The following is a 27,380-nucleotide window of genomic DNA, read 5'->3' on the forward strand; positions in this document are numbered from 1 at the left end:
ATCTTGAAAATGCACATTAGTCAACAAGATCCAAAAGAAATTTGGATTAGGGGATAGGGGATCTAGAGTTTGGAATTGAAGATTTCGGGTATGAGGCAGAGACATACCTATTCCGATCTGGTGGGCTGGATCGGGGCGGGACTATAAACGATGCTAGTTAGCTGGCGGTGTCCACCGGTAGTGGATCTATTTTTTGTAGCTACCAAAGACGGTGGAGCAGGGTGGAGCGGGGGAGCTAACCGGAGTTGAAGAAGGTAATACGAGTAGGAGTCTACTTCAGCAAGCCCGGTAGGAGACCTCAGACGAGATGAGGACGAGAGGAGCAAGTCGGGGAGGGGCTCGTGAAGCGTCCCCTCATAAGAGAAGACTTAAAAGTGATACAATATCAGTCACAGGAGGCTGATAACACTTTTATTAAATCAGATGGTATATCACCGTACAACTCTACGCGGAAGTGGGCAGTAGAGTGCCACTATCGCGAGGATAACAACTAACACCCACACAACGATATTAACTACGAAGAGGGGATCATCAGAGTCTTGCGCCATACAGAACTTCCTGCGGGTGACCCTATCCACAGGCAAGGTTGGGTGCAGGATGGGACCTCTACTCAATGTCTTCAGGAACGAAGTCTGGATCTTTCTCTGTAAAAATTAAGAATGGGGTGAGTACAAACGTACTCAGCAAGTCCAACCACACCCACGGAGGGGGTATAAACAAAATATAATGCACAGGGTAAATCAAGGATAAGGGTAGGGTTTAATTTACGGAAAGCTGATTTTTATGCAAGGGTTCATTTGAAAGAAAGGATTTTCAAAGCAAGTTTTTCGAGTAACACAGGATCCAAGTTTTAAGTTGCTACCGGATTCCTCATCCGCCATAGCACATGGCACAACTGCCGGACACTTTTCCAAAACAACTCACGCCAACCCATCCAATCCCAGAAGAAACACTAGTTATGTGACCACACCATAACTCGCCCAGTACCGTGGGTACGGCTATTCGAATAGATTCTTAACTCTGCAGAGGTGTGCAACTTTACCCACAAGCGGGGTACCACAGCTCGATCACCGTAGTGTCGGTGCAGATCCCAACAAAGCCATTACCCACCTTAGCTAGACCTGACTAGCCATCACGGGATCCACCAAGGGGTCATTGACCTATCACAGAGGTTTTAACCAGGGCATAAGTCACACAGAGCTAATCCCTTCTCCTTGATCACCCGTTGCTCTCAGCTCTCCTGATGGCTATCAGACTAACTATTGGGGTTTATGCTAAGCCGTTGCCCATACAACGGTCGAGTGGTTTGCACGATAGTGGAGTTAGGTGAGATGACACACCAACTCGGTCCTTAGTGGTGACAAGATGGATATCTTCTTTTCTTGCTCTACCACACAGGCACGAGCACACCGTTTGGCAATTCACACAGAAATGCCATCCATCCCGTCTAGACTTATCTTTCAAAAATTCCACATTTTTTCCTTCCCACACACTCACACATTTTTCTTTTATAAAACAAGTTGTATTGTGTTTAAGATCCTAAGCGTTCTAGCAGCGATTAACGTCCAAACAAATCACATTCAGACATTAATCTAGGTGGTCAAGGAATGGTTATAACAAATCAAGGGGTGGCTATCCAACCATATTTTCAGCAGGCAAAACATATGCAATCTTATAAAACAGGCCAATAGGTTGTGTTTATAAAAACTAGGACAAAACATGCATCAAAGGGCGGGATTGAACTTGTCGTCTTCAAAGCCTTCCGGGAAGTTCTGATCGAGGTACTGTCCTTCGGGTTCGGGGTCGCGGAACTGGTCCTTGTTCGCTTGCTCGTAGTACTGCTCATCAACGGGCTCTCCCTCGTTCACACCGTGATCTACAACGCATACAAACAAACACACAATCAAGAAAAAGAAATAAAAGCTTTATCATTGAGCTCGAATCGGAAACAATTAAGATATGGATATAGAAGTAATATTTTTGGACGATTTCCTAATGGCATGGCCAAAACTATGTTAGGAATGGCGTGGTAAAGTTTCGGGTCGATCGGAGATCGTTTGGCGCAAGAAATGATAGGTTGGAGAGGGATTTAGGGTTAAATAAGGATCCAGGGGCTCATTTGTAAATTGTCTGGAATAGAAAAGGACTTAGTTGTAATTCCTAGAAATATTTGGGGCATACTAAAAGGTGTGGGGGTTTATTTAGAATTAAGTTTATATGGTGGAAGGGTTTATTTTGAAATATAATAAAAGGGAGGGTTTATTTTGTAATAAAGGCTAAAGAGTGGGAGGGTTCTTTAAAGAATAGAGGGAAGGGGAGGGGGTTTTGGCCAAAATGGCCTATCTTCTTCCTCTCCCCCGCGACTAGAACAGGGGAAGGAGAGAGGTGGCGTACGGCAGTCGGGGCTGGCGGCCCTGGGGGCTCGGCGGCGGCCAAGGGAAGGGGGAAAAGGGAGAGGAGGAGGTGGGGGTTCGATTCCCCTACCTAGCTCGAGCTGGGGTGGAGCGGGGGAGGCTGTCCACGGAGGCCGGCGGCGACGGGCAGAGCTATGTGCGGCGGCGGCGCTGGGAGCTTGGGGAGGGAGCTAGGAGCGGCGGTGGAGGTCGTGGGGGAGGTGAGCTGTGCGGGAAGTCTATTTAAAGCGAAGTAAGGCGGTGGAGGGGTATGCGAGGCGGTGGTGGCGACCGTCGAGCATCGCGTGGCGCCATTAATGGCGCTCCGGCCGCTTGCGGCCGTCGTGGAGTGGCGCACGGGTGGCGAGGCGGGCACAGGATGACGGGACGTCTTGGGCAGGCGGCGAGCGGCGCAGGCGGCACTGTGCAGCTTGATGCGGCTAACAGTGCCGCGCGTGATGCGCGTGGGCGTGCACAGGGGTGGCCGACGGCGAAGGCGGGGCTCGCACACAGCTCGGCTCGCTGGCGGACGCGGAAGCCCGGGCGCCGAGGCAGGCGAGTAGGACAGCGGCTCAGCTAGGCGGGGCGCGTACGGGGCGGCCAGCGGCGCGCTGCGAGCGGCGCGGCGGGCGTCGTGCCAGGCGGCGCGGCGGGCGGCGCGCCAGGCGGCGCGGCCACGCGTCGAGGCGGCGAGGGGCTCGGCGTGCTGGGGGTGCGCGTGCGCGTGTGCAGGCCGGGAGCGGTGCGCGCGCGCAGGAGCGGGCGAGGAGCAAGGTCGATGCGGCGGCGAGCTGCTCTGCAGCATGCGGGGGAGAAAGGAGAGAGAGAAGAAAGAGAGGGGAAGGAGGACAAGAAAATGGAAAAAGGAAAAAAGAAAAAGAAAAAGAAAAAGAAAAGGAGAGAGAGAGCGAGCGCACGCCGGCGGGATTCGCGGTCGGCTACAGCGGTCCGGTCGGCCACGCGACGCACGCGGCGAAGAGAAAAAGGAAGACGGGACAGCGGTCGGATTCGGGTGTCGGGTCAGGAAAGAGTTCCGGGGAATTAGGGGCTTGGATAGGAAGGATCGAACTCAACGACGAAAAGAATTTTGAAAATTATTTTTAGCGTGCGATTTATTTGGTAAATTTTTCGGGATGTCACAGCTCGCGAGATCCATCTTGCACAGGAGTAGGTGAACTAGTGTGCGGGGGCGGGGGCGGCGGAGGGGGGTAGGAGTGGAAAGAGACCGAATGCGAGAGAGTGGTGGACGGGGTAGGGTTTATAACAGAGATGGAGTCGATCTTGACCGTTAGATTTGAAATCTAATGGTTAAAATTGTTACTATTAATTAGCAAATTATAAGTCCATTTATACGGAAAATAAACAAATTTAGAAAGAAAATAGGAATTTTTTTTCAATTTTGCTTACAAAACCAACTAACTTTGCCTAGTCAAACTTTGGCATTGCCAATTTTATATCTATGAGTTGGGCAGGTTTTGACAAAGGGAGAATGTAAAGGTTCTTACCAAAATTTTACGCCAAACATAATTTTAGCAAACACATAGTTAATACTATTAAGTTTTGACAAAATAAGCATAGAGAAAGAAATGGTCATGAACTGAATGCACCCAAATGCGTAGATATTGATTCATCCAATTATCTATATCTGGAAATCGTAAGAGCGAATAGATAAAACGGTTGCTCTGAACAAATTTGTTTCAATTCTCAATAAATTTCCAGTATGCATTTAGGGAATTAGAACTCAGTTTATCAGACTAACAATTCTCTTATCTTCCAATATGTATCCACATTTTAGTAGTCCTTGTTACCTCTAAAATAATTTTTTTATGGAACAGGAGGGGAGAGCTCCCCTACTAGTTATATTTAAAAAAGCAAACTGAAGCGTTTAAGTTACAAGAAAGAGCAAAAAGAAGACAAACTAAGACACTATCTGGCCAAACTTTGATGCCTAGGAAGTACTTCTGCTTTGCCCTATGCATAACCATAACAAACTCATGAATAAAAGAAGCTTCCATATTCTGGATGGATGGTTAAATTCTATTGAAAAATAGGAAAAATCCGATTTACACCCTCAAGCTAACACATTTTTAACCTTCAACTACAAACCGGATAACAGAGATCATCCAACTATTAAAATTGGGTAAATTTGGCCCTTATATACTTTTTTCTCGTTGGTCGAGCTTAAAAAAACGTGATTTCGAAGGTAATTTTGTATTTTTTTCAAATTTTTTTGAAGAATTGTAATCAAATCTAAAAAATAAAACTAATTCATTTTAAATCCATAAATATGAAACTAGTAGCAAAATTTTCTAAAAATGTAATCCATCTTTTACTGCTCTATTTGAATATTAGTTATTCGAAAATAATAAGTGTAACTACAAACAACCAAATATTATGAACATAATAAAATTTGATCTCAATAACTAGCAAGTATTATGCCAATAGATTGGTTACATTTGTAGAAAACGTTTGATACTCATTTCATTTTTCTTATTAAAATAAATTACATATGAATTTTTAGTTTAAATTAAAATATTTTTAACTCCCACAAAATGAAAAACCACTTTCAAAACCATCTAAATAAGGGTCAAATTTGTCTGGTTTCAACAGGTGGAGTCTTGTTATCTAGTTTGGTAGTTAAATTTTAAAAATCAAGACTTTTGTGATAGTTTGATGGGGGTAGGTGTAACGAACATGGCACCATTTATACCATTTCGAGTGATTTTGGTGATCGTATGACAACACAATCAATGGGACTAATGGTTTTGTTAAGTGAACATTTCTAGATCCCAGGGATGAAGTAAAAAGGCCATATGAAGCAAAACACGAAGAAAGAACTCAAAGAAACGCTGAATTGGACGAGTTCTACTGAAATCAGTAGCACCGGAAGAACCGATGCCCATAGCATCGGTGCATCCGATGGTTGTCGGAAGATCCGACGCCCTGGCATTGGCACAAGTCTGTGCGCCTCTAGAGATCAAGTGAAAAAAGAAGTGAAGCACCGGATGAACCGACAGTGTCATGAGAGGCATCGGTGCATTCAATGCACTATGTTCCAGAGATGATGTCAAGCGCGCAGGAGCCAAGTCTTCAGCACCGGTTGAACCGGTGATGCATCGGAGCATAGCACCGGTGTAATGACGTCAGCAGGAGAGAAAGAGGCTAACGGCTAGTTGAGTACTGTGAGTGACCGGTTTAACCGACGCACAGTCATCGGTTAAACCGGTGGTGTCGCAGACAGTGCGTCAGAAGCTCAACGGCTACTTCGGGTCTGAGAGTGACCGGATGAACCGACGCCACCCCAGGCAGAGGCATCGGTTTCATCCGATGGTATGCTGTTTTCTGCTGACCGTTGGAGCAACGGCTACAAAACTTGGTGGTCTATATATATGCCTCACCCCGGCCATTTGAAGATTGCTGGAGCCCCAAGACATCACATACATACCCAAGAACACCTCCAAGCCATCCAAGAGCATAAAGATCAAATCTTTAGTTCTTAGCACAAGCTTTGTGAGTGTTAGTGCTAGGTTAGCTCTTGAGTGAGTGATCAGGCAAGGTTTAGATCATTGTGTTGTGGTTCTAGAGTGAACCATCCTTGTATCTTGATGCGCCGGCCATCCTTGGAGCTTTGGTGGCTCGCCGGCAAGTCAACGACCCTCCTGTTTGGTGTGGAGCGGCGTCGACGACATTGTGCGGGGGACGGAGACCCCTCCTTCGTGGGCAATCTCCCTTAGTGAAGATCGGGATCAAGGTGACCGTGATTGTGTTCACGGAAGAGACTTGATTGCCGGTAAGCGATCCTCTTCGTGAGTGCTTCAACAACGTGGACGTAGGGGCGCCTTTGTGGCAATCCGAACCACGAGATAAATCCTCGTGTGGAGAGTTCGCTTCCTCTCATCCCTCTATTTAAGCTTCCGCATTTCATATTGCAACTTGTGTGCCTTTACTTTCTTAGTGTAGTATCTTGCTAGGATTGACCATAGGTTGCAAAACTCTTTTGGGATGAGAGTTTCACACTAAGGTGAACAGTAGTTGCACATCTAGATAGCTTGATCTAGTTTAAGTTTTGTGCAAACTAGTTGGAGCCATATGTTAAGATTTTTAGAGTGCCTAATTCACCATCTCCCCCTCTTAGGCCAGAGAACCCGATCGCTTTCAGTAGGCCAGACTTTTCTCTTGCAAATAAGGTCATTCCTTATTATCCAAATGCTTTAGGGATCAGGATAGAGGAATGATGACCTCTATAAAGAAAGGAACTGCAATATGTTTTTTACTGCTCAAAAGCAAGTGTGGGTGATATGATTCTTGATCGATCGTCTGTCCCTAGTGCAGTGGATCAAGAATGCCGGTTAGACATTGTTAAAAAAACACTAGGGATAAAAAAAAATCCCTAGTGCAGGGATCAAAATGGCATGTCGGAAGTGTGCGCCGGCTTAGAAACGGATCAAATGTAAATGATTTTTATTTTTTACGGAATTTAAAATGGAAGTACTCCATGTAATGCGGGTTGGCTCTTGCAAATCTGCATTGTCCAGTTCATGTGGTTGGCCATGCAAGGGAAATTGCGGACTGTTTTGGCTTTGAAGAGGAAAAAATGGAAAGGAGATCATAGGTGTTATCTGTGTGGTGTGTGTGGGAGAAGATGTGGATCATGTTCTTTTTGGCTGTGTGATGGCCTGGTTTACTTGATCTTGTTTGAAAGAAGCTCTTGGATGGTCTGATATCCCTACTCCAATGCAATCCTTCTTTGGAGATCTTTCTTCCTTTTAAAAGAATCTACATTATCCAACAACGTTCAAAAGAAGTTTGGCCAAGAAACTTAATTTCAACTTTCGAAACACGCATTGTGAGCTTGGAATGTCGAAGGCCTTCCTTCACCGGCCGAGCGAGGCCAGGAGCGTGACTCGGTCCATCTCGTACCCGCACATCTCCCCCAACGACGCCGGCTCGCCGCTGCAAGTCGCCACCCTCCTGAACTGCTTCGTCTCCACGTCCACCGTGTAGACGTGCGTGTCCAGGTCACCGCCATTCCTGGCCGTGAAGACGACGAGGCCGCTCTTCTCGCAGAGCCACCGCAGCCTCACCGTGTGCACCTTCATCAGCGCCTGCTTCATCGTCCACTTCCACTCCAGCTTTTCGCCCGTCAAGCTGGCGCTGGCGCCGCGGATGTCTCCTCCGTCGCCGTCGCCGTCGCCGCCGCAGTAGGCACGGATCGTCTCGGTGTCGGCTTCCACCCGGAGCATCCGCCCGTCCGGCGTCACTCCCAGCAACCGCTCCGCCGCCTGGCTCGAGGGGCGGTGCCGCGCAGCGGGGGAGAAGCCGGCCACGGCGTGCCGTGGCGGCGGCGTCTTGCCTTTGCTCCTCGCCGCGGGCACCGCTGGCGGCTGCTGCTGTAGAGAGTCTAGCCGCAGAGCAATGGCGAGGCGAGGCCAGAACACGACCCCGTGGCGCACGACGGCGGCGTGCGGTCCGACGGCGAGCTGGCTCCTGCCGATCCTGGCGCCGGTCACCGCGGCTTCCGGCCCCCAGCTGCCCGCGTCGGAGGAGTAGCACCGGAGCGCCGTGAAGCTGCGGCGGTTGTAGAGGAGGAGCACGCGGTAGGAATCGTGCTGCGAGTGCGAGGCGCGCCGGTCCTCGCCGCCGCCGTGCTCGTCGGCCGCGGTGACCACCGTGCACGCGTAGGGCCCGGTGGGGCCGTCCCTGCCGCGCAGGGGCGGGAGCACGTCGACGCCGCCGCGGCCGCCGGCGGTCACCGGGTTGCAGACGCCGAGCCTGACGGCGTGGGTAGCCCTCGCGCTCGCGCGGCGGCGGAGGTCGAGGACGAGGCGGCCGTTCCGGGACGCCACGACGCGGGAGGCGCCGCCCGCGAGCGCGGAGAGCGAGGGCTGGAGGCGCGCGCCGGCGGGGGACAGGGGCACGAACCGCGGCGGCGCGGCGGCGGCGGCGTCGGTGCGCCAGTGGAGGAAGCCGAGCACGAGGCTCCGGACGAAGGGGTCCGCGAGCCGCGGCGGCGCGCGGCGGCAGATGAAGGCGGCGTCGGCGGAGACGAGGCGGCGCCAGCGCCGGCACGTGGCCGCGCAGCGGACGAGGTCGGCGACCGTGGCCGCGAGCGCCGAGAAGACGAGGAGGAGGGACTCGTCGTCGAGCGGCAGCCCGTCGTCGTCCCCCGCCGCGGCGGCGCCCCCGCCGCCTCGGCTCTCCCGCTTGAACGGCTCGCCGCGCCGCACGGAGAGCCGGCGGCTGGCGCGCGGGGACTTGGCGGCGGCGGCGGCGGCGGCGGTCCGACGGCGCGCTCCTCTCCGTGGCGGCGGCATGGTCGGCGCGGTCGACGAACGCTGAATTGGCGAGGAACAGAGAAGGCTGCTTGGATCGGATCGGATCCGCGTGGCCTCGTTGGGCCGCTTGCTCTCCAAGAATTCAGCTCATTCTATTGATGTTGATGATTCCTCCAACCAACTCCGATTCCCGTTGGGACGAGGACTCGGGCTTGCTGCAGATCCAATCCAATCGGGATCTTGTGATCACGGATTCCTGGAAGCCAAATACGAAGGCGGACTCTTAATAATCAGGAAAGATAGAGATCGGGCTTGGCAGAGTTGTAATCCATACCGACCCAGCAAGTCCAGGAGTTCTTGAGATCATCTATGGTCACTGAAATTGGCAGTGACAACAAAACTCTGTTATGCTATGCCGAGCTATGCCGAGCCTGCAATCTATTATGCTGGTGGTGACGGTGTCCGAGTCCGACAACAGCTTTGACTTTGGTAGCTTGAGAAACCTCACTTGCCTCGAATAAGTCACGGTTAAAATGCAGTGGTGGGGAGACTGTAGCACACAACTGGAGGAAGCAAAGGCAGCACTGAGGTAGACAACCACCCAACAGTCGCACTCTTCATCTTATTAATTAGATAGGGACTTGGGAAGATGCTTGTATTGACTCTGACTCCGACTCCAATTCGCAAGAGGTACAGAAACTAGCTCATCGCTGAGTTGCAAGCTGACTCTGACACCACCAGTACTCCGGACTGCTCACCTAGTGGCTAGTGTGTACATTCCTTAAGGGCCTGTTTGGCTCCAGGACTTTTTTTCAAAAGTCCCTATCACATCAAAATGAATCTTACTATTTTATATTATTAAATAAAATATGTTTATAAATGTTTTTTGACAGCTGAGTGCTTTTTCGCGAGACGAATCTAATGAGCCTAATTAATTCATAATTTGCTACAGTGATGCTACAGTAATCATTCGCTAATCATAGATTAAGATACCTCATTAGATTCGTCTCGCAGTTTAGCCCCAAGGTTCTGCAGTTAGTTTTATAATTAATATTTATTTAATACTTCTAAATACTAAAAAGTCTCTGGGACTTTTTTGAAGTCCCTGTTTCTAAACACCCCCTAAATCTTCTAATTCCAACCCATTACTTAATTCCTGTTCCCTTTCTTTCTTTCTTTCTTTTTGCCTTATTAGCGGTATGAATCCAACTATGAAGAGGGGGAAGAGTGTGAAGAAGAAAGCCAAGAAACCTTAGGCCACCACTAGTGTAGTCTGGAATCGAACAATAGCATATGAAAACCGAACATTACACGCCGTGGGAGTCGACTGCTCGTTGTCGGAGGTAGAAATCGACCTCCGAACACGGTTCGACGCGAGGGAAAGGTCAAAGTGAATTCATGCCCTCCGCCCATACTTGCTTGCGCACATGCCGAGGGTGCCGCGTCCAAAGGAATAGCTGATGGAGCCAACAGTTTCTATTTTTTTTATTGGAGCGTAGGTCCCACCAAACCGAATATGACACTGCGGCCGTCGAACGTTAGCCACGCTAGCGATTTGCAGTCCAAAAATCGACGTAGCACTGGAGCTGAATGAGAACGCAAGCTAGCCGTGTGCTCTAGAGTCAGTTCATCAATCCTTTAATATCTGCCTATGCAGGTACGCAGCTCGCAGCCCATCTACATACGAGTGAGCGTGTAATACTGATCTGCAAGTCTATCTCATCAATGGATCACCTCTGTTATGTCATTTGTAAATTAATGCCTTTATCAAAAAAAAAATTTGCCTGCAACTTATGTTTAAGCTTGTACTTCAGAGCTAGAGACAAAATCAACGCCTTACTGTAAACTTGTTCAAACAGCACTTCTTTCTGTTTGTTTGTTTTGGTGCAATACTATGTTGCACTGTGGCATTACTAACCGAGATCACCACCTGCAGGTTGGTTCACTCAATTGCCGTCTCGGATGAGCCTTTCGGAACAGTATTAGATTACAAGCATGCGTTTTAGGAACACACTTGATCTGTGGTTTGGTGCCCAAGTTATTGAAGTATGCTAACAAGTCCGTTAATCCTATTTAAGGACCCATTTGCATTGAGATTGACTTTTGTACATATGCTTATTGACGTGACAACACTGTCACTCTTCTAACAACACATGCCTAATTATGCACCTGCATTTTACAGTACAGTTCAGCACATGCTCTTATAATACTGGATGCACGGGTAAATAAATTAAGAAACCAGTACCTGCGTATTTTCAGTAGCGAGCTGCGTTAGATTCAACGCTTGGCAGGCGGTTTCGGGCAACGATTGGCAGAAGTGAAAATATGAAATAATGGACAGATAAACAGAGACATGCATACTGACACGCATGACCTCCCTTTCGAAAAAGCCCAAAATTGCAGAACATGTTGAAATCTGTTATGAGTGGACAATTTACATAAACATCGAACATGAATGTGAAAGTATCCATTCTCCAACTTCAGGGAACACTAGTGCCAGCTTCCTGTGTTTCATGCTCCGCCTTGTCAGCTTTGATCCGAGCCATTTGGGAGGTCAGTAGCTGATGCACTCTTTCTTTTAGCTGGAGAGATAGCAAAGCATGTTAGTCTACACAGACCCTGGCAATTAATCTGACGCTAATAGGATAGACAGACAGGTGTATATTGAACTTATAGATGACTCAGTATGAGGCTGGCACTAGAATAACAAACCTCTTTGACGCCGATTTCACTCTGCACAGATACTCGGAGGGCGCCTTCTGGACCAAATCTTCTGTACTGTGCCACTTCTTCATCAGCGTCCTCAAGGCTTATGGGCGCTTTCTTGCCCAAAAGATCACATTTGGAGATAACATCGATCCATAGGCGATCACCAAACCTTTCCTTTATATGCTTGTATGTGATGTACTGCAAAAGAACACTACGTTTATTACAACCCCTATGAAGAGCAGGAAAGCAAATCTTGTGATTTCACATGTCAGGCCAAGGGTTTTCTTCTGTTTGATCTGGGCAAGCTTGCATGATTGTATCTGATCAAATGGGGACAGATGACACCAAAAGCTTTGAAAAAGAAAAGCAAACATGTACCTGATCAGCAACTGAGGTTCCGCAGTCTTCAGATAGATCGTGAACATACAGGACAGCAATCGGTAGATAAGAAAGGACAGCAAGTGTCAATCTCTCTATGTTATTTCTGTCATCTGTCAACCCCAAAAACAATAACGGATCAGAGCTTTTGGTGTGCAAAAGTATGTGCCTATATCATGAATAAACTAAACCTCAAAGAGAGATGGCCTATATTCTAAGTAAATGCTAATCAAATATTAGTTGCATTAGAAACCATATCTGCTACAGTATTGTTTGTTTATTATCCAAGTACAAGGGGGGGGGGGGAAATCCTCTGGACACAAAAAGAGTGCCACACATTTACACATGAAAGGTACACAACCTCTGAAGTGACTAATTTAAGAACCAGTCTTAACTCACCATCATGCCTCATAAGTAGTCCTGGAGTGTCTGTAACCTGCAAAAGGATGCCTTTGTTAAGTGTCAAAAAGAAGAAGGAGCAAAATTGGTGTGAAATCTAATGGCTCAATGTGCAGAGTAGAGTAGGCAGAAAGACAAATGCTTGAACCTGAAAACGCTCATGATTGGACACAATGTGGCCCATTAGAATCCCTCTTGTCGTGAATGGGTAGCTGCAGACCTGCAGAATGTGAGTAAAATGAGAAATGGAAGGGAATTCAGTAATGAGCTAACTGTACAGTACAGAGAAGACTACTATGATATCAATGCTTGAATGGTAACATAGAACAAACTCAAGAATCAGAACCAAGAGTCGCACATATTTCCTAGAATGTATCTTAGGTTGATGATAGAGAGAAGCAAAGCCTCCCCCAAAGATATTAATTCCAGAAAGAGATTCTTTAGTACACAAACCTAATAGATAAAGCATGAACATTGGAAACTTCTGTTCAATATAAGTAGTAACTTGATTACAGCAAACAAGTTGAACAAGCGGACCACAATTATTTATGATTAATTACACATTAGCAATAGACAATTGCTTGCGAAACGGTGTCTACCATCTACCAACATAAAAGACAACTGATCGGAGCATTACCTCAGGTTTTCCAGATGATAATATGCGAACTAATGATGACTTCCCCACATTAGGTGATCCAACTAGACATAGTGTCGGTATATGTAGATCAACAACAGGCATAGAACGCAAAGCCTGCAGTAACTCAAAGATTAGTCTGATGTGCATAATCTAGTCATAAATCAAAAGGCAGCAAAAATGAACCATGAGAAACCGAAATCATTCTTCTCCAACTTAAAAGAAAGACAGCTGCAGTTGCAGTTAATACCTTTGCTACGTTTACTAAATCATCAATGGCATGCTTTCCATGTTGGAAAGCTTCTTCAAGTCTCTTTCTGCCCTGCAAAAGTAGACAGAGCTACAAAAGTATATTAGCAATACAACCAGAGATTCACTTCCAGAAAATTTTATTAATGATCCATAAGATGCTGACAAAGGATCAAGAACAGCAGCCATTTATACAAGTAAAGACTTGAAAACAAACCTCAGTGAGGCGCTCCTCTGCTTCACGTTTTGTTGTTGACTGTCAAAGTCAAATATATAAATCAGGAATAAGATTCCATACTATTTTATGAGAAACGAAACAACTTGTACTCAAAATTCCAACCCTGGGAGCTATGGCTAGAATGTCAAAACATAGAGATGTACAAATCAGATTTTAGACAGAACAGCATCCCATATTTTCCCTGTAATGTTTTACTAGAATGTAACAGTGACATTGAGAGTAATTTTCAAGACCTTATGATTTCATTAGGCATAAGTAAGAACAAATTGTTATCATTGTGAAAATTCAAATGATGCTTTTGAAACTTTCTAAAGTGAAATCCTAATTATTCATTGGACTGAATGTATGGTGCCCAGTGAGATGGTTTCATAACTAAGATAACTCCGGAACATGTATGCACATAAAAAAGATGACATGGATGACTCTTGAATTTGGGGAGTCAAATTTTTCTGTGTGCCCTATCTCCAAGTAAGCCAGTGCTAATCCCACCAGTCGGAATTGTAAATTAAAATATTAATCAATTGGCATATATTCTAACCTTAGCACACACAGAAGCATGTTGCTTTCCAACAGAAGTAATCCTCTTCCTGAGAGTATCAATTCGTCCTAAAACCTGGCAGGGCACTACCAACAACATCACAATAACTCAAAGAGTGGAAGAGAAAATTATCATAGACGCTTCAAGAAAGTATTATCCATGTCAAGTTGATAATTTGTCTATGTGCTAGAGGAAATGACTCAGTGTATTCCTCCAAACCCTAGAAGGGTGGGATATATAGATCTCATACATGGGCATCTAAATGGGCCTCTATACATGGGCTCACATATACACCAATACCCCCCACAGTCTGAACAACCGGCGCAGCGGTGTTCAAGACTGGACAACAAGAAAGCCAACACCCCCCGCAGTCTGAACTACCGGCGCAGCGGTGTTCAAGACTGGACAAGAAGAGAGTACAAAGGGCAAATACCCCCCCCCCCCCCCCCCCGCAGCCACAACTAGCCGCCGGCTACGTTGAGGCTGGAGCGAAACTCCGAGAAGGTCGAGGAGGGCAGTCCCTTGGTGAAGATGTCAGCAAACTGGGAGGTAGTCGGGACATGGAGTACCCGAACATCGCCGATGGTGACTCTGTCGCGCATGAAGTGTAGGTCGATCTCCACATGCTTCGCCCGCTGATGTTGGACGGGGTTGGTGGAGAGGTACACTGCGCTGACGTTGTCGCAGTAGACGAGCGTGCTCTTGGCGAGCGGGCTGTGGAGCTCCGCCAAGAGCTGTCGGAGCCAAGACGCCTCCGCCACGCCGTTAGCGACAGCCCGGTACTCCGCCTCAGCACTGGAGCGGGAGACAACCGGCTGCCGTTTGGACGACCAGGAGACAAGATTGCCGCCCAGGAAGACGGCGTAGCCGGAAGTGGAGCGGCGAGTGTCCGGACAGCCAGCCCAGTCAGCGTCGGTGTAGACCACCAGCTCAGAGGTGGGAGAGCGGTGAATAACCAAGCCGAAGCCAACAGTGCCACGGACGTAGCGGAGGAGACGCTTCGGTGCAGCTAGGTGAGACTCCCGGGGATCATGCATGTGAAGACAGACCTGCTGAACGGCATAGGTGAGATCCAGCCGGGTGAAGGTCAGGTACTGCAAGGCACCGGCAAGGCTCCGATAGGCAGTAGGATCAGCCACGGGATCACCCAGATCAGCAGACAGCTTCGCCTGAGTATCAACAGGAGTGGAGCATGGCTTGCAATTAGTCATTCCAGCCCGCTCCAGAATGTCGAGTGCATACTGTCGCTGGTGAAGGAACAGGCCAGACGGGCGAGTCTCAACAGTAACGCCCAAGAAGTGGTGGAGCTGACCAAGATCCTTCATAGCAAACTCCTGCTGCAGATAGGAGATGACGCGCTCAAGCAACTGCTGACTGGAGGCTGTGAGCATAATACATCAACATAGAGCAGCAGATAGGCAGTCTCATCTCCACGGCGGTAGATGAATAGAGAAGTGTCAGCCTTGGCCTCGGTGAATCCCAAAGTTAGCAAAAACGTGGCGAACCAAGAGTACCAAGCCCGAGGAGCCTGCTTCAGACCATAGAGGGACTTGTTGAGCCGGCAGATCATATCCGGACGACTCGAGTCCACAAAGCCTGCTGGCTGAGAGCAGTACACTGTCTCTGTCAGAGTGCCGTGAAGAAAGGCATTCTTCACATCCAGCTGGTGCACAGGCCAGGAGCAAGAGAGCGCAAGCGAGAGGACCGTGCGCACCGTAGCGGGCTTCACCACTGGACTGAAGGTCTCATCATAGTCCACACCAGGCCGCTGTGTGAAACCCCGGAGAACCCATCGAGCCTTGTAGCGCTCCAGTGTGCCGTCAGCCCGACGCTTATGCGTCCAGATCCACTTGCCGGTGACCACATTGCAACCAGACGGACGCGGTACGAGGTCCCACGTCTGGTTGGCAAGGAGAGCCGCGTATTCCTCTTCCATCACACGACGCCAGTGAGGATCCGCCAGGGCGTCGCGGACAGAGGAGGGTACCGGAGAGACCCGCGGCTCGCTCTCGGTGGCGGAGAGGGTCGCTGCCTGAGACGCCATCCGCCGAGTCACCATGAGATGGATATGCCGAGGATCCCGATGGATGACTGGCGGGTGGTACACCTCCGGCTCGACTGGAGAGCGAGTCGGCGGCGGCGGCGGTGGCGACGACTCCGGTGTAGACGTCGGAGGAGCCTCCGGAGCCAGAGTCGGTGCCGATGCCGGCGCCGAACGACGCCGGTACACCTGCACCGGCTCAGCGTACCGCGGCGGCGCCGGTGTCGGCGCCGAACGACGCTGGTATACCTGCACCGGCTGAGCGTACCGCACAGGTGCAGGGGAAGGCACCGGGGCTTCGCGTGGCGCAGCAGGAGACACCGGGGCCGCGTGTGGCGCAGCAGGAGACACCGGGTCCGCACGTGGCACAGCAGGAGACACCTGGTCCGCGCGCGGCACGATCGGAGGTCCGGGGGCCGCGCGTGGCGCGACTGCAAGCACCGGGGCCGCGCTCGGCGCAGCAGGGATCACCGGAAACAGTTCTGTTGTACCGGGAAAACCTGCAGGGAAAGGACAGACAGGAAAAGGTGGCTGGACCACCGGGTCAGTCGGAAACAGAGACTCCAGCTCGGGGTCAGGAGAAGCTGTGGAGGAGGTGGAGTAGGGGAAATCCGACTCGTCAAAGACGACGTGTCGGGAGATCAGAATGCGGCGAGAGGTGAGGTCAAAGCATCGGTACCCCTTTTGGTCAGGAGAGTAACCAAGGAACACACAACGAGTCGAGCGGGGCGCCAGCTTGTGAGGAGCAGTGGCGGAGGTGTTAGGGTAACACGCACATCCGAAGATCCGAAGGTGGTCGTAGCGAGGAGGGGTACCGAAAAGAGCGTGGTGTGGAGTAGGAGCAGGAGAAGCAGTAGACGGAAGACGGTTGAGCAAGTAGGTGGCGGTGTGAAGGCTCTCAGCCCAGAAGCGCGGGGGCAGAGAGGCCTGGATCAGAAGGGTGCGCACGATGTCGTTCGTCGTGCGAATCATCCGCTCAGTCTTGCCGTTCTGAGGAGAGGTATACGGACAAGACATACGCAGCTGAACACCCCGAGAGAGGAAGAAAGAACGGGAGGTGGAGTTGTCGAACTCCCGCCCGTTGTCACACTGGACGGCCTTAATAGTGAGGCCGAACTGAGTGGACACCCAGGCAAAGAAGTGGAGAAGGGTGGGGAAGGTCTCAGATTTGGCGCGCAAAGAAAACGTCAAGAGTAGTGCGAGAAATCATCGACCACCACCAGATAGTACTTATAGCCAGAAAGGCTAGGAACAGGAGAGGTCCACAGGTCACAGTGAACAAGATCAAACGCATGCGTCGCATGCGAAGAAGAAGAAGAAAAAGGGAGCCGAACATGACGACCGAGCTAGCACGCATGGCAGAGGGGCTCAGCAAGAGCCCTAGTACCAGGAACATCGGTACTACGACTGAGCTGAGCCAGAACGTCGTGGCCAGGGTGACCAAGACGGCGGTGCCAGGTGCTGGAAGACGGCGTCGCGGCAAAAGCGGCAGACCAAGACGGCCAGGACGAAGAAGGCGAGAGTGGTGCAGCGGAAGAAGGAAGGCGAAGGGTGTAAAGGGGCCCCGTGCTGTCACACCGGAGTAGCGGACGTCGGGAGGCCGAATCCTTTACAGTGAGGCCAGAAGAATCAAACTCGATAGAACAAGAATTGTTAGATGTAAACTGACGAATGTAAAGAAGATTATGAACCATCTGAGGAGCAACAAGGACATTGGGAAGACGAAAAGAGCCAGGAGCAGAACCCACGGCAGTGACAGGAAGGCAAGACTCATCACCAACCATGATGGAAGAAGGACAAGAGGGGTGTGGGGGTCGGACAGAAGAGAGGATACCGGCATCTAGGGTGGTGTGGAAAGAGGCACCCGAGTCGGCGATCCACTCGGTGCTGACCGGCGGCATCCGCCCCATGGCGCTGAAGGACTGCGCCAGTGCGGCCTGATCCCACCCCCCAGGCCAGGTCGGCTGCGGGCTGGGTGGAGCGGGTGGGGTCCAAAACGGCGCGAACATGGGAGCAGCAACGGCGAGCATGGCCGCCGGCTGGGGCTGAGGACGAGGGCCCGGAGTGCCCCGAGCACCACCACCACGTCCCCTCCGGCGACGACGCCCTCGACCTCCCCCACCCCCGGTCTGGCCGGTGAGAGGAGCACCAAGGAGGGGGTCGGGTGAGGACAAAGCGCCGTACTCGATGAAGGGGACGGCGGCGGCGGCGCCCTGGGGCAGCCACGCGCCGAGGACGGCGGCCTGCGCGGCGCGCGCGGCGGGCGCGAAGGCCTGCGTGGCGTGCGCGGCGGCGAGAGAGGTGGCGGCCCGCGCGGCGTGCGCGGCGGGCGCGACGGCCTGCGCGTCAGCGTGCGCGGAGCGGGCGCGGGAAGAGGCGCCGAGGGCGCGGCCTTGGGCGTCGTGGGCGGCAGCGGTGGCGGCCTGGGGCCACGGCCGCGCCAGGCCATAATCAGGGGCGGCGGCGGCGGCGTGGGGCGGCCACGCGCATGCGCCGGGGGCCGCGGCTGCGGGCGCAGGCGCCGCGGCCGCGTGCAGGGCAGCGGCGACCTGGGCGGCGGCGGCCTCGGGCCAAGGCGTGCCAGGGTCGCGCGCAGCGCCGGCAGCAGCGTCTGGAGCAGGTCTGGCCTCGCCGGCCGCGCCAGCCGCGTGTGCCAGCGGCCCAGGTGGCGGCTGGAGCGGCTGCTGCAGCGTGCCTGGGGCGCGGCCGAGCAGCTGCTGCAGCGGGAGAGAGGGAGGGAGGGCGTGCGGCTGCACGCCTGCTGCGGCACGGAGGACCTGCGCGGCGGCGGCACCGCTCGCAGCAGGTGCGGCCGCGACCCCCGCGGCCGGGGCGCGACAGGCAGAGGCGTTCGGACCAGCGCCCCAGCGGTCTGCGCCCGCCGCGCCAGGGGTCTCCGCGCCCGATCCGGTGGAGGAGGGAGGGAGGGCGCGCAGCTGCAGGGGGGCCCGCCCGGCAGCGGCAGCAACGCCTGCTACGGCAGGGAGGACCGGCGCGTCGGCGACATCGGGCACTGCAGGGGCGGCCGCGACCCCCGCGGCCGCCGCCGCGGCGGTGGCGGCGCGCGGCGCCGGCAGCGCCCAGATCCAGCGCAGAGGAGGGGAGGGAAGAAAGGGGAGGGAAGGAGGAGGGGTGGGGCGGCGCCGGCGGCCGGCTGCCGGCTGCCGGCCATGGGGCCGGCGGCGGAGGCGGCGGCTGCTAGAGGGAGGAAGGGAGAGGAAGAAGAAGGCTAGATACCATGCTAGAGGAAATGACTCTGTGTATTCCTCCAAACCCTAGAAGGGTGAGATTTATAGATCCTATACATGAGCCTCTATACATGGGCTCACATATACACCAACACTATGTGCCATCATGGACAAACTCATACTATTACTCAAAACCAAAAAGGCAAGAAGACAAAGTACTGCAAGAACTATACCTGCTCATAATAACCCTCCCCAAAAGTCAACTCAATGAGAGACCTCTCATAAGGATGCAAATCTCTCCTCTTAGGGAAGTTTTCTGTGTATGTTCTCAGTGGTACTGAAAGTTCCTGACAAACATAGGGTCTCTCAGTAATCAAAATGAATGAACTGGGTCAACAAAGCAAAAATACAAAAAGACTTACTTTCATTAAGGCATCAAGTTGTTTCGCACCTTTGTTCCTTTCACGCTTAGCAATATTTGCTATACCTACATTACAAGCGGATCATAAAGCAAACATCTGGCGTTGAAACCAAATGTTAAAGAGAATGATCTTCACTCTTCAGAGCAAAGTGCGATGACAAATGGTAAGGTGAATCATACCCTTTGTTGGTGGCACATTTCTTGATTTCCTTTGTGCGGACATAAGTATATCAGTTGCAGGCATCACCATTGGTATTTTTTGAAATGCACCAACTGTCTCATGTTTTCGCACTTCTCCCTAGAAACGGGTAGGTAAGCACAATGATAAACTTACACGATGCATTTCAGTTGCAGATGTAACAAATATGGTAATAAGTCTAGACTTTTCTTAACAGAAGAAATTATTATTTTGTGGAATGATTCAATTGAACAGGTTACAAGTGCATAAGAAATGAGTGAATTAGACAGGGAAAATTAAAGGGAAACGCTTTGTGTAAATGCATTTAAAGTTTTAAACCGTCCAGTATGTTTATGAGTTCTCCATCCAAGTGGTTCTAACCGCTGGCCCTGAGTTTTACACAAATGGTTGCAGTTGAGAGGAGCTCAAAACTAAATACACCAGGAGCAGGGACCTTCAGTTTTTAGAACAGGCATCAGCTTTAGACTGTTTCTCGTTTCATTTAATAGGATCATATTCATGGGTTTCATTGTTTTCCCATGTTGTACATGAAATTTTTTCCTTGCCTATGAAATGCGAGAAAATAATTCACCTTTGCACCATCTAACTCCCCCTGTGATCTGTCATCCATTAAAACACTACATGTTGTGGAGCGTGCTCGCCGACACAAGTAGACTGCTGAAACCCCCGGTTCCAGAGTTGGTAAAAAACCTGAGTAAAAGCACCAACAGTGGAAATTGTTCAATACAATATCCGACAACCAACATGACAATATATACCACCAGGAAATTGCTCGCGCCTTGCAGGAGCAGCGGAGCTCGGTTTTCTGCGATGAAAATCGGACTGGCAACCCTGGCTGCCAATGGACGTTCCATCGAACACCTTGCAGGCAACCATTGCCTAGGGCCGAGGAGGCACGCGCCAACCACAGCACAAGGGCAGCCATACTCGCGCTAGGCAGCGCCCCGTGCGAGAAGACAAAGTGGCAGTGGCGTGCGTGTCCATAGCTAGCTCCACCTGGGCCGTCGCAAATAGAAACGCACGTGGGAAGAAACACCCAGCGCGCGTGGACGGCAGGAGAGGCGGGGTCGGGCAAGACGAACCTTTGGGGAGGCGACGGTGGTGGGCGCGGCTCGCGGGCGCGGAGTGGGAGAGGAGCGCGGTGGTGGTGGTGGTGGCGGGAGGACGAGGAGGAGGAGGGGCTCGCCATGGCGGGCGCGGCCGGAGGTGGAGCACCCCGCGGCATCCCGCTGCGGCTCGCATCGCTGCTCGCTCGTTGCTGGCAGCAAAGCGAGACTGCGAGAGCGCTTCTGAACTCTGAACTTCTCTGAAGTCTGTGTTGCAATTAGGGGTGGTAAAGGGCCCAACATTTTGAACTAGAAAATCTAAGGATCGGGCCCTAAAAGGACCGGGCTCTAAACATATGTATTTTTGAACTAAAAATTTTAAGGGCTTTATTGAGCTGTGAAGAAGCCACTAGGGCCATGACCCATTACCACCCCTAGTTGCAATGGATATTGCTGGCTCCTCGGATGGAGTCATGTTGCCACGGGACGCGGCCCACGTATGAAGAGTCGTTTGGCCCAACAAGATTCGTGGCTGGGATTTCTTCACATAAAAAAATAAATTCATGAGACATTTGGTTTAGGGACAAATTTGTACGGTGATGTACGTGTATAGGAAACTTTTTCACGATTTGCAATTCAGTATTTGGCATTAATTCACTCATTGTTAGACCTTTTCGGTTTATACTTCATTTTTAGATAAACATTGAGAAGCTATTCTTGATCACAGCTGGGTGATCTCGTCATGGCAAGAAAATACTGATCCTGTGATCCATGGTTTCAGTCTTGGAAAGTACACACACAAAGGACGTGCATCAACTCCATGCCGAAGTTGGTCTCATGGCCATTCGTTCCAATCGGTCTCTACTGAAACGACCCATGAGGGGGGGAAAAGAGTGAAGAAAAACTGTTCTTTTCTTCATTGGGATTTTCATTTTCCGAAGTTCATCTATACTATAAAGGATGAAAGAATTGTGTTGCTTTCTCACCTACATCAACCTAGACATCCCTCTCACAAATCCCCTCTTGAAGGCCCACATGAAAAGATTAGGTGCTTGACAGGATTTGATGGGAGGCAAAGACAACATCAAGGAAATTATTTCTGCCTAAATTCCCTGTTTTTTTCTCACCAAAGCGACACATACACGCCCGCTGTACCCGCCCGCTCCCCCGCGCTACCCACGCCGCTTTCGCCGCCCGCGCGCATGTAGCACCGCCTCCCCTGCCACGCTCCCCTGACGCCGCGACGACGCCTCCTGCGACGAGTCCTGAGAGGGGAGGCACTGTCCCCGACGACGCCGCCGCCGACGACGCCGCCGCCGCCGACACCGCCGCCGACGTCGCGCCCCCGCACCCTGCCACGCCGCCACCCCCGACGTCGCGCCCACGATGCCGACACCGCCACCCCCAACGTCGCGCGCCCCCTCACCCTATGTCAGGAAATAGAGCATTCTCTTTCAATTAAGTGAAACCGGCAGCTAACGGAGAGCGTCGTCGAGTTCAACAACAGACGTTGTCTTCAGTAACGCCGTTGCCAGACGGATAACAGTAGTTTCTTTTTACCGCTCTCACCCGGTTGTTGTTATTTAAGCCATGGTTTCTCTCTGTAATAAGTCATGGAGATGAATTCTGTTGAACCCTAGGTAGCGATAAGGTAGCTTTAGAACTCGCCGTCGCCATGGCGGCTTCGTTCATGCTGTAATCAGACCTCTGAATTTGGCTACTAGTTATTGTTTCCTGAAGAACTTGATTTATTTGCTACTCGATCCTTCTCTGTTCGTTCTCTCTTCCTCTCGTTCCTCACAATTGGTAATCAGAGCAGGTCGTCCTCGGCGGGATTTACTCGCTTCCAGAGCCAGTTCCTCGTCTCGTGTCTGATCGGCGTGGTGCGTCGATGGTTGCGGCTTACCCGTGGAAAATCCCACCCTCCCATCCCGATTCGAGGAAAACACCCCTTTTTCCCCTTCATCTTGCAATTGTTTCGGTCACTGGTGAGGGTTGCAGAACAATTGTTTCTGCGTAAAATTCCGAGAACCATACTGACTCAAATTGCGGTGGCGACGGCGGGAAGCACTCTTTGATTCGGGTTTTAGGACGAGTTGATGTGTGAAATTCCAAGATCAAAGCCGTGCTTCAGGTGACGATAGACTAGGTTTGCAGATCTTGTGGGGAGGGGCAACCTGAACCGTATCTGCAGAATCACGGATGGTGAAGATGGCAGGCTTGGAGGAAGAAGAGCAGTATGCTACAGCTATTGAAGTTGATGGGATTCGGCGTACCTTGGACATCTTCATGAAGAAACAAGATGCTAGCAACGAATCCATGAAGAAGAGTTTAGATGATGTGCTGAATTCTCTATCCAAGCTGACCACTTCTACGGTGGAAGACAAAGGCTCCAGTTTTAAGGGCACAAACCCAAAGGTGACAAAACACTTTTACCCTGCTCCTTCTTCTGTTCATGCTCAAGGTCATTATACAGAGGACATTCAGGGGATGCATCATGACACTACTTTTGTTGAGTATGAGTTAGATGACTATCCTTGGACACCTGAGGAATTAGACAAATTCTATGAGTATGCTACTGTCCCATCTCATGGTCCTACACCACCACCTATCACTCACCATACCCACAAACAGCATCTTCATCAAATCCAACCACAAATAGCCGAGCAAGTTTTCTTTCACCATGAAAATCCATTCCAAGCTCAAATGCATTTTCAACACAGAGCTGTAGCAAAGGGTCCCAAACTGTCTTTTCCAGAATTTGATGGCACTGATGTGGATGGGTGGATTAAGAAAGCAGAAAAATATTTTGAGTTGGTGAGAGTTCCAAATAAGGATAGAGTTCAGATTGCTGTACTTTATATCAAAGGGAAAGCTGAGTTTTGGTGGAGGGGCACTGGTTGCAGTGCTATAGTATTACCATGGCATCAATTTTGTACTATGTTAGGGGGAAAATTCAATGAGACCTCTTCTTGTGATGCTGTTGGTCAGTTTCACAGCTTGAAACAAACCCTGTCAGTAACTGAATATGTGGAGAAATTTGAGGAGCTGATGAGCTTGGTCAAGAGAAGTAATCCTGCTTTGTCAGAGGCTTACTTTGTAAGCAGTTTTATTTCTGGCTTGAAGGAGTACATACAGCATTATCTGCAATGTTACAAGCCACCTACTTTGAGTCAGGCCTTTTGGTATGCCAAACGACTCGAACAGGCCACTCCTTTTCCAAGGAAACAACCATTTCTGATGCCAGCCCAAAGACCACAAAAATAATGGGTCAAAGACGCCAAAGAAAAGGACCAACCAGCCAATAATATTACTGAATTAAGAGCTGCTGGCAAATGTTTTAAATGTAGGGAGCCATGGGTACCTGGTCATGCTAAAATCTGTAAAGGGAAGCAAGCTTATTCTGTCATATTAGTTGAGAATGCCCAGGGGCAAGAAGAAGTTGCAGTGGTTGCTGATGACACCACTTCTGAAGATACTGAATTTCATGATGCTGAACCAACAACTCAAGTCCAAATTTCAATGCATGCATTGACTGGTATTTCTCCTCAAACAACTGCCTTCACTTTAAAGCTGAATATTGACAACAGAATGGTTATAGCTCTTGTTGACAGTGGTAGTGATGTTTCTTTTATCAATGATAAATTTGCTATCAAGACAGGCTTACAGATCTCCTCAGCACCAGAAATCACAATCACTGCAGCAAATGGCAAATCCATGACTAGTATTACTGCTTGCACAGCCTGTTCCTATTCTATTCAAGGCCACAAGTTTACATCTGATTTCAGAATGTTGGGTGTTCAGGGCTTTGACATTATCTTGGGAGCTGATTGGATTTACACACATAGTCCTATTGGTTTGGACTTAAAAAGGAGGGAACTATCCATTACAAAAGAAGGCACACAGTTGCTCACATTCTCTGACCAATTGGCTCACCCTGCTGGGCACTTATTGGGCACAAGGAAATTATGTAAACTACTCAAGAAAAAGGTTGTAGGAGCTGTAGTGGTTCTTCAAAATCATGGCCTCCGTCAAGAATGTCATCAACCACAGTCTATACCACCTGAAATAGTCTTCTTTTGTCTGAATTTGGGGATGTTTTCCAGGATCCTCAGGAACTACCTCCACAGAGGTCAGTTGATCATTCTATTCCACTGGTGGATGATTCAAAACCTATACATCAAAGGCCCTACAGATTAGCCCATCACCAGAAAAATGCTATGGAGGAACTAATTCAACACCTCTTGCAGACACAAATGATTAGACCTAGTGTCAGCCCTTACTCTTCTCCTGTTATCCTAGTAAAGAAAAAGGATGGTTCATGGAGACTATGTGTGGATTTCAGGCAATTAAACTCCAACACAATTAAGAATAAGTATCCCATTCCTATCATAGAAGATCTTTTGGATGAATTGTTTGGTGCCAAGGTGTTTTCCAAAATTGATTTGCGGTCTGGCTATCATCAGATTAGAATGTCTGAACAAGATATTCATAAGACTGCTTTTACCACTCACATGGGCCACTTTGAATATCTAGTGATGTCTTTTGGGCTAACAAATGCCCCAGCAACCTTTCAAACACTAATGAACAATGTCTTGGCTCAGTTCTTGAGAAAGTTTGCACTGGTATTCTTTGATGATATACTAATTTACAGTAAATCTCTATCTGACCATATTTCACACCTGAGATCAGTGCTGGAGGTGCTTCGAGACAATAAGCTGTTTGCTAAGCTTTCCAAGTGCACTTTTGCACAACCTGAAATTGAGTACTTGGGGCATGTGATTAGTCAAAAGGGAGTAGCCACAGACCCAGCAAAAATTTCAGTGATTCAGAATTGGCCAACACCACAGAATGTGACTGAGTTGAGATCATTTTTGGGCCTTACTGGGTATTACAGGAGGTTTATTCAGGCTTATGGGATAATTTGCAGACCTCTCTTTGATGCCTTAAAGAAGAATTCATTTGTCTGGTCACCTTCTCAGGATCTGGCTTTTACTCAACTTAAGCTGATCATGTCTACTCCACCAGTCCTGGCACTACCTGATTTCTCCCAACCTTTTGTCTTAGAAGCTGATGCTAGTGGTAATGGCATAGGGGCTGTTTTGATGCAGCAAGGGAAACCTATATCATTTATGAGTAAAACACTAGGCCCTCGAGCTGCAGCTTTGTCTACTTATGAAAAAGAGGCAATGGCCATTCTAGAAGCTCTCAAGAAGTGGAAGCATTATTTTGCCAGTACATCTTTAATCATCAAAACAGACCAGCAGAGTTTGAGATACATTCATGATCAAAGATTAGTAGAAGGAATACAGCACAAGTTGCTAGTTAAACTATTGGGCTACAATTATAAAGTAGAGTACAGGAAAGGCAAAGAAAACAAAGTTGCTGATGCTCTCTCAAGAGTCCAACATCCACAAGCACTTCAGGCTATTTCTCTGGTAGTTCCAGTGTGGATTGATCAGGTCACAGCTACATATCAAGAAGACAGAGTTTGTCTAGATCTTATCACTAAACTCAGTATTGATGCTCATGCTGTTCCCAATTATACACTTCAAAATGGCATCCTCAGATATGAGGGCAGAGTGGTGGTAGGATCATCTGGAACTCTGAGGCCTTTGTTGTTGGATACTTTTCACAAGTCAGCTCTGGGGGGCATTCAGGAGAGAGAGCTACTTATCAGAGGTTGAAATTGGTCTTCTATTGGCCTAAAATGCATCATGAGGTCAAGAAATATATCAAGATCTGTCCTATTTGTCAGAAAAATAAATCTGAACATACACCATATCTTGGATTATTAGAACCTCTTCCTGTTCCTAATATGGCCTGGACCCACATTTCCATGGACTTCATAGAAGGCCTTCCAAAGTAATGATAAAGATGTGATTTTGGTAGTTGTCGACAGATTCACCAAATATGCTCATTTCATCCCTTTGAGTCACCCATATACTGTTGCTTCCATCATTACATTACTCACCGATAATGTTTTCAAGCTTCATGGCATCTCAGTGGTTATGGTCACTGACAGGGATAGAATTTTTACTAGCCACATGTGGCAATCCCTGTTCAAAGCTTTGGAAGTTAAACTTCACTTAAGTACTGCTTATAATCCTCAAACAGATGGTCAAACGGAAAGGGTTCATCAGTGCTTGGAGAACTATCTCAGATGCATGTGTTTCACAGTTCCTAAAAGATGGAGTTATTGGCTTTCTTTGGCTGAATGGTGGTATAACACTTCATATCACTCTTCTCTGAATATGACACCCTTTCAAGCTTTGTATGGGTTTCCTCCACCCATGGTTGCTGAGGTTATTCTTCCTGACTGTCCAAATGATAATGCAAGAGAAATTTTGCAGAACAGACAGCTGGCTACTCAATTGATTCGAGACAATTTGCTCAAAGCCCAAGCAAGAATCAAGCAACAAGCTGACAAGCATCGGTCAGAACGTGTTCTGGAGATTGGTGACATGGTTTATCTGAAGATCCAACCTTATCGGCACTCCTCCCTAAACTTACACAATTCTCTGAAGCTACATTCTAAATTTTATGGACCTTTTCGTGTACTGGAGAAAGTGGGCAAACTGCTTATAAACTTCTTCCAGAGCACTGCCAGCTCCATCCTGTGTTCCATGTCAGCCAGCTCAAGAAACATATTGGTCCCTCAGTAGTTCCATC

The 27,380-nt window shown here is 49.5% G+C and overlaps 2 protein-coding genes across 6 annotated transcripts; both read right to left on the reverse strand.

Annotated features, from left to right (window-relative positions):
* Positions 1 to 7,024: 7,024 nt before the first annotated feature.
* On the reverse strand, positions 7,025 to 9,354 carry LOC120711466. 2 transcript variants are annotated; one of them, XM_039997007.1, is made up of 2 exons: positions 9,003 to 9,354; positions 7,025 to 8,924 (listed from the first exon to the last, which is right to left on the reverse strand). In XM_039997007.1, exon 2 carries the CDS (start codon positions 8,705 to 8,707, stop codon positions 7,268 to 7,270), a length of 1,440 nt encoding a protein of 479 aa, XP_039852941.1. In that variant the 5' UTR covers positions 8,708 to 8,924; positions 9,003 to 9,354; the 3' UTR covers positions 7,025 to 7,267. The 2 variants fall into 2 exon arrangements, with proteins under 2 accessions (XP_039852941.1, XP_039852940.1); XM_039997006.1 differs by having other exon boundaries at positions 9,007 to 9,336.
* A 1,656-nt stretch (positions 9,355 to 11,010) lies between these two features.
* On the reverse strand, positions 11,011 to 20,964 carry LOC120711467 (nucleolar GTP-binding protein 1-like). Of its 4 annotated transcripts, none has more exons than XM_039997008.1 (14): positions 20,745 to 20,964; positions 20,234 to 20,352; positions 19,644 to 19,761; positions 19,465 to 19,529; positions 19,276 to 19,389; positions 13,814 to 13,888; positions 13,255 to 13,293; positions 13,039 to 13,128; positions 12,792 to 12,905; positions 12,303 to 12,374; positions 12,155 to 12,191; positions 11,756 to 11,868; positions 11,381 to 11,575; positions 11,011 to 11,250 (listed from the first exon to the last, which is right to left on the reverse strand). In XM_039997008.1, the coding sequence occupies exons 1-14, from the start codon at positions 20,902 to 20,904 to the stop codon at positions 11,149 to 11,151; spliced, it is 1,413 nt and encodes a 470-aa protein (XP_039852942.1). In that variant the 5' UTR covers positions 20,905 to 20,964; the 3' UTR covers positions 11,011 to 11,148. The 4 variants fall into 4 exon arrangements, with proteins under 4 accessions (XP_039852942.1, XP_039852943.1, XP_039852945.1 ...); XM_039997009.1 differs by having other exon boundaries at positions 13,039 to 13,110; positions 20,745 to 20,962; XM_039997011.1 differs by lacking the exon at positions 13,814 to 13,888 and having other exon boundaries at positions 13,039 to 13,110; positions 20,745 to 20,963.
* Positions 20,965 to 27,380: the final 6,416 nt, after the last annotated feature.

The sequence above is a fragment of the Panicum virgatum genome, chromosome 6K, assembly GCF_016808335.1.
Source record: "Panicum virgatum strain AP13 chromosome 6K, P.virgatum_v5, whole genome shotgun sequence".
Classification (NCBI taxonomy): Eukaryota; Viridiplantae; Streptophyta; class Magnoliopsida; order Poales; family Poaceae; genus Panicum; species Panicum virgatum.